Below are 15,430 nucleotides of genomic sequence, written 5' to 3'. Positions count from 1 at the left end.
GAACTAAGTAAAAATGACATGATTTGGGAACACCTCTCAGAACCTGCGGCCGAAGGGGAAGACTGGATAAAAGCACGAGGAAGCTAATTAGGCCTCCATTTTTGTGGAGTCCAGCAGAAACACATCCTGGAGGCATAGAGTCAGGTGAAGAGAGAGGGAATTGTCATGGTCTCAGATTTAAGTATTCATGAATACAGTCATGCATAACACATAACATTGTCAATACTGTTATGGTGTCTTTTGTTTTCTAAGTCTTTTGTTTAGGAAACCAGATGGAGAAGGGTTCTCCAGCTTCAGCTGGAATGTCAGTTTGTGTGATGAGTGATGGAAGTAAGAGAATGTATGGTGTAATCGTAGAACAGAGGCCATAAGTCTTTAAGTATGAATGCCCCACAGAAAGAAGGCAGAAACCTGAACCAGGACGAGAGGTTCCACATCAGATAATCCAAGGGGGACCAGAAGGATCTCCCAGTGGTACCAGGAGATCCAGTCTACGTTCGAGTGTTCCGGAGGAAGTGGGATCAGCCGAGGGGAAGGATTCCCATGAGGTGGCAACAGCCACAAAACACAGCCGTCCAAGTGAAAAGAAGCAAGATGTGGTATCATCTAAACCACTTACCCGAGTCCCGACGGAGAGAAGGATACAACCATACAGAGATGAGGACACAGAGGATGCTGATTCACCAGAGAGGAGCCCGGAGGGAGCAGGACAGAGGAATCAAGAAAATGGCAGACCAGATACAACGAGTGCATCAGCTAACACATTCAGAAGAAGCATCAGGGGAAAATAGACTGAGTAAAGAGACAAACGACCAAGAAGTCTCCTCCAGTATTGCCAGAAAACCCAGAAGTGGGGGGAGGGGGTAATCAAGAAAAATGTTGGGGTAGCAGACAGAAGCTTTCTACAACGAGTGCATCAGCTAACACACTCAGAAGAAGCATCAGGGGGAAAATAGACTGAAAAGAAAAAGAGACAAATAACCAAAGTTTTCCTCCAGTTTCCTTTTCAGCCCTTACCTGATCTCCATAATGAACCATTGGAATTAGGACCACGAAAGAACAGTGACAATGACAGAGTAAGAGCAACTGAGGACAATACGAAGATGATGCACGCACTCACAATCAAGATAAATGATAAAAGCAGGAAGAGAAGAGAGGAACCATCCCGAACGAGGTAAAAGACAGGACCTGTTGACAGGTTTAAATTTCATGTTCCCCCACAACTTCTAACAGAACCAGGGGAACAGAGGACAGTTTCGGTATGGAAGAGGGAACCCGCACCAGGGGGGCCACTCTGTGGATGGACGCATCATATAACAAAGGGAGAAGTTATTTGGGACCCCAAAGGATGTGACCTGACACTAACCAAATATGTGGAAGGTTGGGAGTTTATCATGAACAAGATAACACCAGCAGAAGGTGAAGAATTTGAAATTGAAATAGCAAGAACAGGACTGAGTGAAGGAAACAGTTACGAATATGTTAAATTGGGTCCTACGCCAGCACCTGAACAAAAACAGCTGGTGACAACCAGGGTAATGACAACAATGTTGGCGGCCGCTGTGACGACCACAGCAACTACCACTAAGATGGCATCAACTGCTCTTACCAAGCAGACCACGGTAATCACAAAGACACCTGACACATCAGAGCCAAAAGGATTCTTTAATGAGATTTGGATTTTTTTTTTTCAAACTCAAATGACCTACCTCATGACAAGAACATTGCCAAGATGACAGATATAGATGTATCAGACTCAGATTCGTTCAATGACACCACACAGGAAGAAGAGGTGAAAAACAAAATGGTACTAATGGGCTAAGTATACAGCAAACAAGCACAGAATGGACAATTGTATATTGTGTAGTAAATCACCTTTGTCTGATCTTTTGACAGTACCTGAACCTGCATCATTTGAAGAAATGTGTTAAATGTAAAATGTTCAATATTCAGAGAAACTACTACATTCCTTTGTGTGACATAGAATGTAGGATTGCTCGAGGGAGAACTAGAGGCAGGACTGTGTTGAACAACAATGGGTTGGGTGACAAGGATTGTGCTGTCTATAACATTTGAACTGAATTAAATGGACCTTTGTTAGATGGAAACACTGTGATTAAAGGAAAATATGAATGTTTTTACAGCCACAACACCGAAGGGATTAATGTAGGAAACACCACTGTAGAATGTGATACTATTTGGGTGCTAGAGACTGCAGGGGTTCGTAGAAAAATAAAGATAAAGGGTTGGTGACGAATAGAAAAGGATTGTGTGGTAAAATAACTCAGGTTGCGCCATCTCTTATTATGCTAAACAATCAAGACAGAAGTATTAAGTGGATAGTTTCTGGATGTGGGAATAACAAACTGTTGAATGTACTGCCAGATGGATGGACGGGTCTTTGTACCTTAGTTAGAGCAATTCAACAGGTAACCATTATTAAATCACCCCATGATGACTATGTTAACTCTAGAGTTAAGAGGGCGTATGAGAAAGACACTAAGGTATACCTTGATGCAATTGGACAGCCTAGAGGGGTACCTCGGGAGTTCAAGGCAAGAGATGAAGTTAAATCTGGATTTGAATCTATATTTTTGTGGATAACACCAAATAAGAACTTCGAGTGGATTAATTATATATACTATAACCAACAGAGATTCATTAACTATACTGACTCGGCTCTAACGGCGTTGGGGGAACAGGTACAGGTACAGGTACAGGCTACCAGTAAAATGTCTTGGCAAAATAGACAGGCTCTCAATTGGCAGAGAAGGGTGGAGTTTGTGTTATGTTCGGGGATGATTGCTGCACCTTTATTCCCAATAACACTGCGCCTAATGGATCCTTTGCAATCGCTATGGCTAAACTTAAAGGGTTACGAGTAGAGGTTAAGGCAAATGCTGGGGTTGACTCTCATGTTTGGGATTGGTTGATTTAGCATTGGGGAAATGGGGAGCTCTGGTTGCTAGGATGGCCATTATGCTGGGCGGGGGGTTATTGGCTCTGGGTATTGTATTTTGTTGTGTTTTACCCTGGGTGAAATCACTTGTGATCCAGACAACGGTTAAACAGATGTTTGTAAGTAGAGCTGACCCTCCGGTGATAGTTAATCCTGTGCCGGGTAGCCCAGGCCACTATACTGATGTAAATGGACAGTTATGCAATGCGGTTGATGGACCCCTTGACTGCCCCTTTGGTAATCCAAACTGCCTGTATGGAGTGGTTTCTGGAGGTGGTTACACTTGCCAAAAGAAAGGTGTGTTACACTTGGAGATGCTACAGTCCCCTCCTGCAGGTTGAAGTGAGTGTGATGTTGTATAATCTGAAAGGAGGAGATGCTAGTGCCCTCCTGCAGGTTGAAGTGAGTGTGATGTTGTATAATCTGAAAGGAGGAGATGCTAGTGCCCTCCTGCAGGTTGAAGGGAGTGTGATGTTGTATAATCTGAAAGGAGGAGATGCTACAGTCCCCTCCTGCAGGTTGAAGTGAGTGTGATGTTGTATAATCTGAAAGGAGGAGATGCTACAGTGCCCTCCTGCAGGTTGAAGTGAGTGTGATGTTGTATAATCTGAAAGGAGGAGATGCTAGTGCCCTCCTGCAGGTTGAAGGGAGTGTGATGTATAATCTGAAAGGAGGAGATGCTAGTGCCCTCCTGCAGGTTGAAGGGAGTGTGATGTTGTATAATCTGAAAGGAGGAGATGCTAGTGCCCTCCTGCAGGTTGAAGGGAGTGTGATGTTGTATAATCTGAAAGGAGGAGATGCTACAGTCCACTCCTGCAGAACTAGGCTAGTAGTTACAGTTTCGCCAGACACCTCACGGAGAAGGCTGCACTGTGCCACTACTCTGATATACAAAGGTTTCCTGTCGCTCAGCACATCTCGAACACCTGTTAAAGTGTATGTCCTAATAGATTACACACACATCCTCAGCATAACGAGGCGTGCATACACACAAACACCACACACACACACACACGGTGGGTTACTCACTGCAATGCGTAGCAGGGTCCCCTTGACGGCGGTCCATCTGTCCTGGCGGCGGTCGATGACCAGGATGAAGCCCACTCCAGACGCTGTCACACTGCAGGAGAACGAGACACGGTCACCACAGCAACATGGATGTGTGTATGTTACCACGGTTACATGGATGTGTGTGTATGTGTGTATCCTCCTAATGACAGGACCCTTGACTGCGCCAAGATCACAGGCTATCCACAGGCAGTGGCATTAGAACAGCCCGCTCAATCCCTGTGTGTGTGTGTGTGTAGATTGTGTACAAAAATACCAGGAGAGTGTCGCTGGCAGCACACGTTTACATCTCAGTCAATTAGCAGATGCTCTTAACAAGAGAGACAACCACACACACAGAAATGTGAAAGAGTCAATGCTGCTGAGGTGGTCCATATACATCAACACAGCCATGAGCAAATCCATCATCCATCCATCACCCTGCTGTGCACACACACACACACACACGGTAGAAAACACACTACCAAAATGCTGCCTCTTCCTCAGGTTAATCCCATTGATGTCACACAACAGGATATTCCCAAATGTTATTCCCAAAACCTCCTCAATAGAATGTCATCTCCTTCTCCCATTCCTTTTCTCTGTTATTCTGGTTTTCCCTCTCTGCAGATCCCATTTGTTAAGCACCAGTGTTCTGTTTACAGCTCTGATAGAACGGGAGCCAACCACCAAGCCCCCCCCCCCCGAGAACAACGCTCCTCTGCCTACCCGCTTCTCTACACCAGCCAATCAACTCAGCCCTGCATCTCCTGCTGCTCCCCCGTAGCCTATCACAGAGCAGCATATGGGTGATGGACAGCGGTGGCGGTAGTGTATTTGAATGGCTCATAAGCAGAGGGGGGCGGGACATCTGATGGAGAATGAGATGGGATCCATCCCCTTTATCTGGTAGGTGAGGGAACTGCAAAATTGTCATTAATTCAATTGCCGCCATGACAGTGGTGCGCACACACACACACCTTTCTTTTTTGGCTTTAGCTATAGAGCTTTCTCTCTCTCCCTCCCTCCCTCCCTCCTCTCTCTCCCTCCCTCTCTCCCTCTCTGCTCAGCAGCATGTGTGTGGCAGTGAGGAGAGCAGAGGTAAAGGACAAGGAGGAAGCCAAAGAGATAAGGAGAGAGATTTATAGAAATAAAGGTAGAGAGATGAACAAAGAGAGAGAGAGGACAAAGAGAAAAAGGAGAGGAGAAAGTGAGAGAAAGAGGAGAGAGCATCTTGAAAAACAGACGGTGATATGATTTTATCCAGTGGTACCAATCAGGACCGTCCATAGTGCTGAACTGGCAGCATGATGGATGTTTCTCTATAGGACACTGTGTCAGGACACCCCGTCTACACCCCCACAATACCCCCAGCTTTCTCTTTTATATCTCCTTCTTCCAGCTCCCTTTCTACCCTTACAGTCACTCTCGCGAGCGAGAGAGAGAGCGAGAGAGAGAGAGAGAGAGAGAGAGAGAGAGAGGCACAGAGAAAGAGAAGGAAAGCGAGGGAAGCTAGCTCGAGAGCACAATAGAGAAAGAAAGCACCCCCTCTCTCCTCTCAATTCAATTCAAGGGGCTTTATTGGCATGGGAAACATATGTTAACATTGCCAAAGCAAGTGAGGTAGATAATATACAAAAGTGAAATAAACAATAAAAATGAACAGTAAACATTACACTCACAGAAGTTCCAAAATAATAAAGACATTACAAATGTCATATTATGTATATATACAGTGTTGTAACGATGTGCAAATAGTTCAAGTACAAAAGAGAAAATAAATAAGCATAAATATGGGTTGTATTTACAATGGCGTTTGTTCTTCACTGGTTGACCTTTTCTTGTGGCAACAGCTCATAAATCTTGCTGCTGTGATGGCACACTGTGGTCTGTGGTATTTCACCCAATAGACATGGGAGTTTATCAAAATCGGGTTTGTTTTCAAATTCTTTGTGGATCTGTGTAATCTGAGGGAAATATGTCTCTCTAATATGGTCATACATTGGGCAGGAGGTTAGGAAGTGCAGCTCAGTTTCCACCTCATTTTGTGGGCAGTGAGCACATAGCCTGTCTTCTCTTGAGAGCCAGGTCTACCTACGGCGGCCTTTCTCAATCGCAAGGCTATGCTCACTGAGTCTGTACATAGTCAAAGCTTTCCTTACGTTTGGGTCAATTACAGAGGTCAGGTATTATGCCACTGTGTGCTCTCTGTTTAGGGCCAAATAGCATTCTAGTTTGCTCAGTTTTTTTGTTAATTCTTTCCAATGTGCCAAGTAATTATCTTTCTGTTTTCTCATGATTTGGTTGGGTCTAATTGTGCTGCTGTCCTGGCGCTCTGTGGGGTGTGTTTGTGTTTGTGAACAGAGCCCCAGGACCAGCTTGCTTAGGGGACTCTTCTCCAGGTTAATCTCTCTGTAGGTGATGGATTTGTTATGGAAAGTCTGGGAATCACTTCCTTTTAGGTGGTTGTTGAGTTTAACGGCTCTTTTCTGGATTTTGATGATTAGCGGGTATCGGCCTAAATCTGCTCTGCATGCATTATTTGGTGTTGTTGTAATGGATCTCTTCATCGTCTAACGACGAGTATGAAATATCGGACCAATGCTCAGCGTGTTAAGTGTCCATGTTCATTTATTAACTGAATACACAAAACAAAATAACGAACCTAAGTACGAACCTAAGTATGGTTCTCAATCAGAGACAACGATTGACAGCTGCCTCTGATTGGGAACCATACCAGGCCAAACACATAGAAATACCAAACATAGAACAAAAACATAGAATGCCCACCACAACTCACGCCCAACCTAAAATAGAAACATACAAAAGGAAATAAGGTCAGGACGTGACACTTGTACGTTATACACAGAGGATATTTTTGCAGAATTCTGCATGCAGAGTCTCAATTTGGTGTTTGTCCCATTTAGTGAATTCTTGTTTGGTGAGCGGATCCCATACCTCACAACCATAAAGGGCAATTTGTTCTAACTGATTCAAGTATTTTTTAGACAGATCCTAATTGGTATGTCGAATTTTATGTTCCATTTGATGGCATAGAATGCTCTTCTTGCCTTGTCTCTCAGATCGTTCACAGCTTTGTGGAAGTTACCTGTGGCGCTGATGTTTAGGCCAAGGTTTGTATAGTTTTTTGTGTGCTCTAGGGCAACGGTGTCTAGATGGAATTTTGTATTTGTGGTCCTGGCGACTGGACCTTTTTTGGAACACCATTATTTTGATCTTACTGAGATTTACTGTCAGGGCCCAGGTCTGGCTGAATCTGTGCAGAAGATCTAGGTGCTGCTGTAGGCCCTCCTTGGTTGGGGACAGAAGCACCAGATCATCAGCAAACAGTAGACATTTGACTTCATATTCTAGTAGGTGCTGCAGACTGTTCTAGTGCCGTCGCCAATTCGTTGATATATATGTTGAAGAGGGTGGGGCTTAAACTGCATCCCTGTCTCACCCCACGACCCTGTGGGAAGAAATGTGTGTGTTTTTTGCCTATTTTAACCACACACTTGTTGTTTGTGTACACGGATTTACAATGTTGTATGTTTTTCCCAAACACCACTTTCCATCAATTTGTATAGCAGACCCTCATGCCAAAGTGAGTTGAAGGCTTTTTGAAATCAACAAAGCATGAGAACACTTTGCCTTTGTTATGGTTTGTTTGTTTGTCAATTAGGGTGTGCATGGTGAATACGTGGTCTGTCGTATGATAATTTGGTAAAAATCCAATTTGACATTTGTTGCTGTTAATGATAATGCAGAGGATATTCCCAAGGTTGCTGTTGACGCATATCCCACGGTAGTTATTGGGGTCAAATTTGTCTCCACTTTTGTGGATTGGGGTGATCAGTCCTTGGTTCCAAATATTGGGGTAGATGCCAGAGCTGAGGATGATGTTAAAAGAGTTTTAGTATAGCTATTTGGAATTTGTTGTCTGTATATTTGATAATTTCATTGAGGGTTGGAGAGTTTTTATTTTGTCCTGCAGTTCCTTCAAGGTAATTGGAGAATCCATCTCTCTCTCACATCAGAGGTACATGGGGCTGGAGGGCGGCAGTATCCACAGGAGAGATGTCTGCTTTATGAACACCCTCTGGTCTTAGTAACATGATCACACATATCATCACCCAGTCACACACCACAACTGAATATATACATCTCAGGTAGAACCTCATTCATGCATTTGATACAGATGGGTTCCCCCCGGCTGTAACGAATGGATAGTATATGATACTATATTACTTAGAAATATATGTTTTGTTTCTTGTTTTGTCAATTCAAATTTGTCCGGAATTACATCTTTACAGAACTCCTTTCTATGACAAACTGCTTCCATATAGTAGCTGAGCCCTGGAGTCTTTTAACTAACAGACCCCATTAGATACACAGGGAGTCTCTTTCATTAACACCGCCACCTCCTGTCCTCCACACCAGTCATGCTCCATCTCTCCAAGCCCCCCCCTCCGGCCAACTCCCACAGGAGTCAGGGGTTTAAAGGTTTCACCATTAGCTAATGGGGAGGGGAGGATATGGTCCATTTTATTACTTTTTTTTTGTTATTCAACATTTGATAATAGCAGGGATTCCTATTGAGATAGAGAATATTGTGGGATATCTGGACAGAAAGGCAGTTCCTGTATAGAAACAGGACTAGCATAACGTCCAGGACATACACCTCATGTACCAGGACATACGCCACATGTACCAGGACATACGCCTCGTGTACCAGGACATACGCCTCGTGTACCAGGACATACGCCTCGTGTACCAGGACATACGCCTCGTGTACCAGGACATACGCCTCGTGTACCAGGACATACGCCTCGTGTACCAGGACATACGCCTCGTGTACCAGGACATACGCCTCGTGTACCAGGACATACACCTCGTGTACCAGGACATACACCTCGTGTACCAGGACATACACCTCGTGTACCATTACATACACCTGGTGTACCAGGACATACACCACGTGTACCAGGACATACACCACATGTACCAGGACATACACCACATGTGCCAGGACATACACCACATGTGCCAGGACATACACCACGTGTATCAGGACATACACCACATGTGCCAGGACATACACCACGTGTGCCAGGACATACACCACATGTGCCAGGACATACACCACATGTGCCAGGACATACACCACATGTGCCAGGACATACACCTTGTGTACCAGGACATACACCACATGTGCCAGGACATACACCTCGTGTACCAGGACATACACCTCGTGTACCAGGACATACACCTCGTGTACCAGGACATACACCACACGTGCCAGGACATACACCACATGTGCCAGGACATACACCACGTGTACCAGGACATACACCACATGTGCCAGAACATACACCTCGTGTACCAGGACATACACCTCGTGTACCAGGACATACACCTCGTGTGCCAGGACATACACCACATGTGCCAGGACATACGCCCTCGTGTACCAGGACATACGCCTGTGTACCAGGACATACGCCTCGTGTACCAGGACATACGCCTCGTACCAGGACATACGCCTCGTGTACCAGGACATACACCTCGTGTACCAGGACATACACCTCGTGTACCAGGACATACACCTCGTGTACCATTACATACACCTGGTGTACCAGGACATACACCACGTGTACCAGGACATACACCACATGTACCAGGACATACACCACATGTGCCAGGACATACACCACATGTGCCAGGACATACACCACGTGTATCAGGACATACACCACATGTGCCAGGACATACACCACATGTGCCAGGACATACACCACATGTGCCAGGACATACACCACATGTACCAGGACATACACCACATGTGCCAGGACATACACCTCGTGTACCAGGACATACACCACATGTGCCAGGACATACACCTCGTGTACCAGGACATACACCTCGTGTACCAGGACATACACCTCGTGTACCAGGACATACACCTCGTGTACCAGGACATACACCACATGTGCCAGGACATACACCACATGTGCCAGGACATACACCACGTGTACCAGGACATACACCACATGTGCCAGAACATACACCTCGTGTACCAGGACATACACCTCGTGTACCAGGACATACACCTCGTGTACCAGGACATACACCACATGTGCCAGGACATACACCTCGTGTACCAGGACATACACCTCGTGTACCAGGACATACACCTCGTGTACCAGGACATACACCTCGTGTACCAGGACATACACCACATGTGCCAGGACATACACCACATGTGCCAGGACATACACCACATGTACCAGGACATACACCACATGTACCAGTTGCAGCAAGTTCACTTTGTTGTAGGGAGATTCATTGTTCTGTTCAGACAAAGGAACTGTGAAAATAGTTCAACACTGACATCTGCTGGTTGTCATTGTTACCACACCACTTCCTCAACTATACAAAGTAATGACAAGCTCAAGCATCAGAGTGTGCAATGCATTGTGTGTGTCACCTGGGCACACTGGTCAGGTAGGTCAGCACGTTGTGGAACTCTTCCTCCTGGAGCTCGTCAAAAGCAGGGAATTCTGGGAACACGATGATGGGACTGCCGTTCTCAGCTCGACCCCCTAGGAAAGAAATTGGGGACGTTTGATTGATTAATTGATTAAATTTGTTCAACAAGGAAACAATTTTGCCCTCAACTAGAAAGCACGTACAACCCCCATATCCCCCTTTCAGACCTGCACAGAATAGACATAGTGACAAGCTTTGGAATCCTTTAATTTCATGTGTTTTAAAACGTTAATGTACACCATATTCATAATGTCCATTACTCTTCTGATAGATATAGCTAACCCCCCGCAGTGGAATGAACACACAGAGCAGCGGTTCCAGCCTCTCCTTGGGGACCCCCAGCTGTTCCATGTATTTGAACTATTCCACAGTTAGCACACCGGATTCAACTTGTCAGCTAATCATCAAGCCCTTTGTGAAACGTCTGGGGGTCCCGAGGAGAGGTTTTGAGAACCATTGACCCAGAGGAATCATGTGACGGTCTGAGTGGGGGAGGGGAAGATTAGAGGATGAGATATAGGATCTGTCTTCTCTCACAAAGCCTGGTGTTACTGCTTCTCTGCAGGCTGCAATAAATAGTATTTTCTATTTTTATTCTTCCTTTTTAACTCTGCGTTGTCGGGAAAGGACTCGCAAGAAAGCGTTTCACGGCAAAGCCTACACCCGTTGTATTCGGCACCTGTGACAAATCAAATTTGACTTGATTTTAGTGCTAGAGGAGGGTACAGGGAATGAGAAATGAACAGGTGTGAGTAGAGACAAACAGACAGGCGGTCTGTGTGAATCTCTGCACCAGCCGTGCCACTAAAGCAGAACCAGAGCACTGTGCCCTGATCCATCTAGCACCAGCCGTGTCACTAGAGCAGAACCAGAGCACTGTGCCCTGATCCATCTAGCACCAGCCGTGCCACTAGAGCAGAACCAGAGCACTGTGCCCTGATCCATCTAGCACCAGCCGTGTCACTAGAGCAGAACCAGAGCACTGTGCCCTGATCCATCTAGCACCAGCCGTGCCACTAGAGCAGAACCAGAGCACTGTGCCCTGATCCATCTAGCACCAGCCGTGTCACTAGAGCAGAACCAGAGCACTGTGCCCTGATCCATCTAGCACCAGCCGTGTCACTAGAGCAGAACCAGAGCACTGTGCCCTGATCCATCTGGTTCCAGCCGTGCCACTAGAGCAGAACCAGAGCACTGTGCCCTGATCCATCTGGTACCAGACGACTAGAGCAGAACCAAAGCACTGTGCCCTGATCCATCTGGTACCAGACCACTAGAGCAGAAGCAGAGCACTGTGCCCTGATCCATCTGGTACCAGACCACTAGAGCAGAAGCAGAGCACTGTGCCCTGATCCATCTGTTACCAGACCACTAGAGCAGAAGCAGAGCACTGTGCCCTGATCCATCTGGTACCAGACAACTAGAGCAGAAGCAGAGCACTGTGCCCTGATCCATCTGGTACCAGACCACTAGAGCAGAAGCAGAGCACTGTGCCCTGATCCATCTGGTACCAGACCACTAGAGCAGAAGCAGAGCACTGTGCCCTGATCCATCTGGTACCAGACCACTAGAGCAGAAGCAGAGCACTGTGCCCTGATCCATCTGGAACCAGACCACTAGAGCAGAAGCAGAGCACTGTGCCCTGATCCATCTGGTACCAGACCACTAGAGCAGAAGCAGAGCACTGTGCCCTGATCCATCTGGAACCATGTGTGTATGTGTGTCAGGCAGACACCTGCCTGAGTAGGCGACTAGAGGAGGACCAGAGGTTAATGATTACAACACAAAACAAGGCCTGGAGACACAGACAACCTCCAGGGGAGAGGACATACAGAGAGAACCGGGAAGGAACAGGAACACAGCAGGAGTCTTGAATGACACAGCTAAAACAGTATCACTGCGTCACACTCTCACCCGCTGGGCTTGGAGTCATTCTAGTGGTGTACCAAGGCTGTAGCGTAGAAGTATGAATTACAACTAGACCAAGGGTCATCTTCATCAGACTTAGCTGTGTGCTCATATGACTCCTCATCATAGGGTGGGCAGCTGTCATGAACACACACACGCATCACCCCTGGCAACCACGGAGTTATTAAACACACTGACAGAGAGATGTGAAGACAAACAGACTCTACACAGACTGTATGCAACCTAAGAACAGGTTCCCGGGCAAGACATGTAACAGCAACCATAAAACAGTTAGGAACTGAACCTCGTGAAATTCAGTTAGGAACTGAACCTCGTGAAATTCAGTTAGGAACTGAACCTCGTGAAACTCAGTTAGGAACTGAACCTCGTGAAACTCAGTTAGGAACTGAACCTCGTGAAACTCAGTTAGGAACTGAACCTCGTGAAACTCAGTTAGGAACTGAACCTCGTGAAACTCAGTTAGGAACTGAACCTCGTGAAACTCAGTTAGGAACTGAACCTCGTGAAACTCAGTTAGGAACTGAACCTCGTGAAACTCAGTTAGGAACTGAACCTCGTGAAACTCAGTTAGGAACTGAACCTCGTGAAACTCAGTTAGGAACTGAACCTCGTGAAACTCAGTTAGGAACTGAACCTCGTGAAACTCAGTTAGGAACTGAACCTCGTGAAACTCAGTTAGGAACTGAACCTCGTGAAACTCAGTTAGGAACTGAACCTCGTGAAACTCAGTTAGGAACTGAACCTCGTGAAACTCAGTTAGGAACTGAACCTCGTGAAACTCAGTTAGGAACTGAACCTCGTGAAACTCAGTTAGGAACTGAACCTCGTGAAACTCAGTTAGGAACTGAACCTCGTGAAACTCAGTTAGGAACTGAACCTCGTGAAACTCAGTTAGGAACTGAACCTCGTGAAACTCAGTTAGGAACTGAACCTCGTGAAACTCAGTTAGGAACTGAACCTCGTGAAACTCAGTTAGGAACTGAACCTCGTGAAACTCAGTTAGACACACACACACGCACACTCTCGCTCTCAACGGGAGTGTTAAATTCAGTCACACACTCAGCAGCCAATCACAGCAGCACATAGTGCCACACACACTTGGCTCTTCTAACTGTTGCCGGGCCAGGTTGCCAAGTGGATCGCAGTGTCGATTAATTATTCACGGGCCGTCTATGTGCCGTTATTATCCGTGGTAACCCGATGTAGGGCCCTATCTGGGTTGGCATCGCCGTAGTAACGGAACAAACTGAGTTGGCCCAACTCTTTGGAAATAAGGGTCTGGTGTGGAACGGTTTTCCTCAGTTTACCCCCAAAGGTCGGATCGTTGCAAAAGTCTTAGTTTAGTTAAGTCATTTAGTTAAGTCATACAACAGAAATCAGTTTGAACAACCCTGCTGTACTCTATCTGGCAGCCAGAGTGCTATTCCTGTACTTTTATAAATAGGAAAATGCTGACGGATTATGTTTTGGTGTTTAGGCCAGCTACTTCACTCAGCTACTTCACTCAGCTACTTCACTCAGCTACTTCACTCATATAGTGTTATATATGTTATTAGCTTCAGCCATATTGCTTAAGCTTTTTCCATCTGTGAAGAGAGATCTTCAAGGGCCTTGGCATAGCGTTGGAATTGGCTCACTCGGATGTTTGGGATTGAACCCCTATGAGAGGTAACTATGATGGAGGGAAAAGAAAAAGACTGACCTGAGAGGAAAGCAAACCGTTTCCTGAGGTCAGGATCGATGTCTGCAGCAAACAGACGATCACTCTCCTGCTGCATGATGTCATCTGGAAGATAAGAGACAAAAAAACATCAACTACAGTTACAGTAACATACAGTATTTACAACAATAGATGACAGATACAGTAACACAGTATTTACAACAATAGATGACAGATACAGTAACACAGTATTTACAACAATAGATGACAGTTACATACAGTATTTACAACAATAGATGACAGATACAGTAACACAGTATTTACAACAATAGATGACAGTTACATACAGTATTTACAACAATAGATGACAGATACAGTAACACAGTATTTACAACAATAGATGACAGTTACATACAGTATTTACAACAATAGATGGCAGATACAGTAACACAGTATTTACAACAATAGATGACAGATACAGAAACACAGTATTTACAACAATAGATGACAGTTACAGTAACATACAGTATTTACATTAATAGATGACAGTTACAGCATTTTATTTAATTTAAATTTTTAATTTCACCTTTATTTTACTAGGCAAGTCAGTTAAGAACAAATTCTTATTTTCAATGACGGCCTAGGAACAGTGGGTTAACTGCCTGTTCAGGGGCAGAACGACAGATTTGTACCTTGTCAGCTCGGGATTCGAACTTGCAAACTTTCGGTTACTAGTCCAACGCTCTAACCACTAGGCTACCTAGTAGCCTACATTAATAGATGACAGTTACAGTAACATACAGTATTTACATGAATAGATGACAGTTAGTAACATACAGTATTTACAATGAAAGATGACAGTTACAATAACACAGTATTTACAACAATAGATGACAGTAACATACAGTATTTACACGAATAAAGCATCGTATTAGTCACACAGACACCTGGAATGACATGACAGAGAGAGGAGCAGAGGAACCACTGAACCACTTCTCAAGGAGAAGTCCCCCAAATCCCCCTTTTCTCCAACTTTCAGTCCCAGTCTCAGTGAGGAAGCGAGAGGGGAGAGGAGGAGAGAGGGGAGGAGGAGAGAGGGGAGAGGCTGAGGGGAGGAGGAGAGAGGGAGGGGAGAGAGGCTGAGAGAGGGGAGGAGGAGAGAGGGGAGAGGCTGGGGAGAGGCTGATGGGGAGAGGCTGAGGGAAGGAGGAGAGGGGGAGAGGCTGAGGGGAGGAGCAGAGACCCACTGACCCACTTCTCAAGGAGAAGTCCAAAACAGATTATTA

The 15,430-nt window shown here is 45.6% G+C and overlaps 1 protein-coding gene across 1 annotated transcript; it reads right to left on the bottom strand.

Moving 5' to 3' along the window:
* Positions 1 to 3,988: 3,988 nt before the first annotated feature.
* Positions 3,989 to 14,317, bottom strand: LOC127919859 (guanine nucleotide exchange factor DBS-like; the record flags this gene model as incomplete). The annotated part of the gene is made up of 3 exons (XM_052503709.1): positions 14,187 to 14,317; positions 10,494 to 10,608; positions 3,989 to 4,079 (listed from the first exon to the last, which is right to left on the bottom strand). Coding segments are annotated over exons 1-3 (282 nt in total), but the record flags the coding sequence as incomplete, so codon positions are not given.
* Positions 14,318 to 15,430: the final 1,113 nt, after the last annotated feature.

Source organism: Oncorhynchus keta, unplaced genomic scaffold (assembly GCF_023373465.1).
Source record: "Oncorhynchus keta strain PuntledgeMale-10-30-2019 unplaced genomic scaffold, Oket_V2 Un_contig_17716_pilon_pilon, whole genome shotgun sequence".
Taxonomy (NCBI): Eukaryota; Metazoa; Chordata; class Actinopteri; order Salmoniformes; family Salmonidae; genus Oncorhynchus; species Oncorhynchus keta.
Note: the sequence above shows the minus strand (reverse complement) of the source record. Positions and strands in the feature narration are given on the sequence as shown.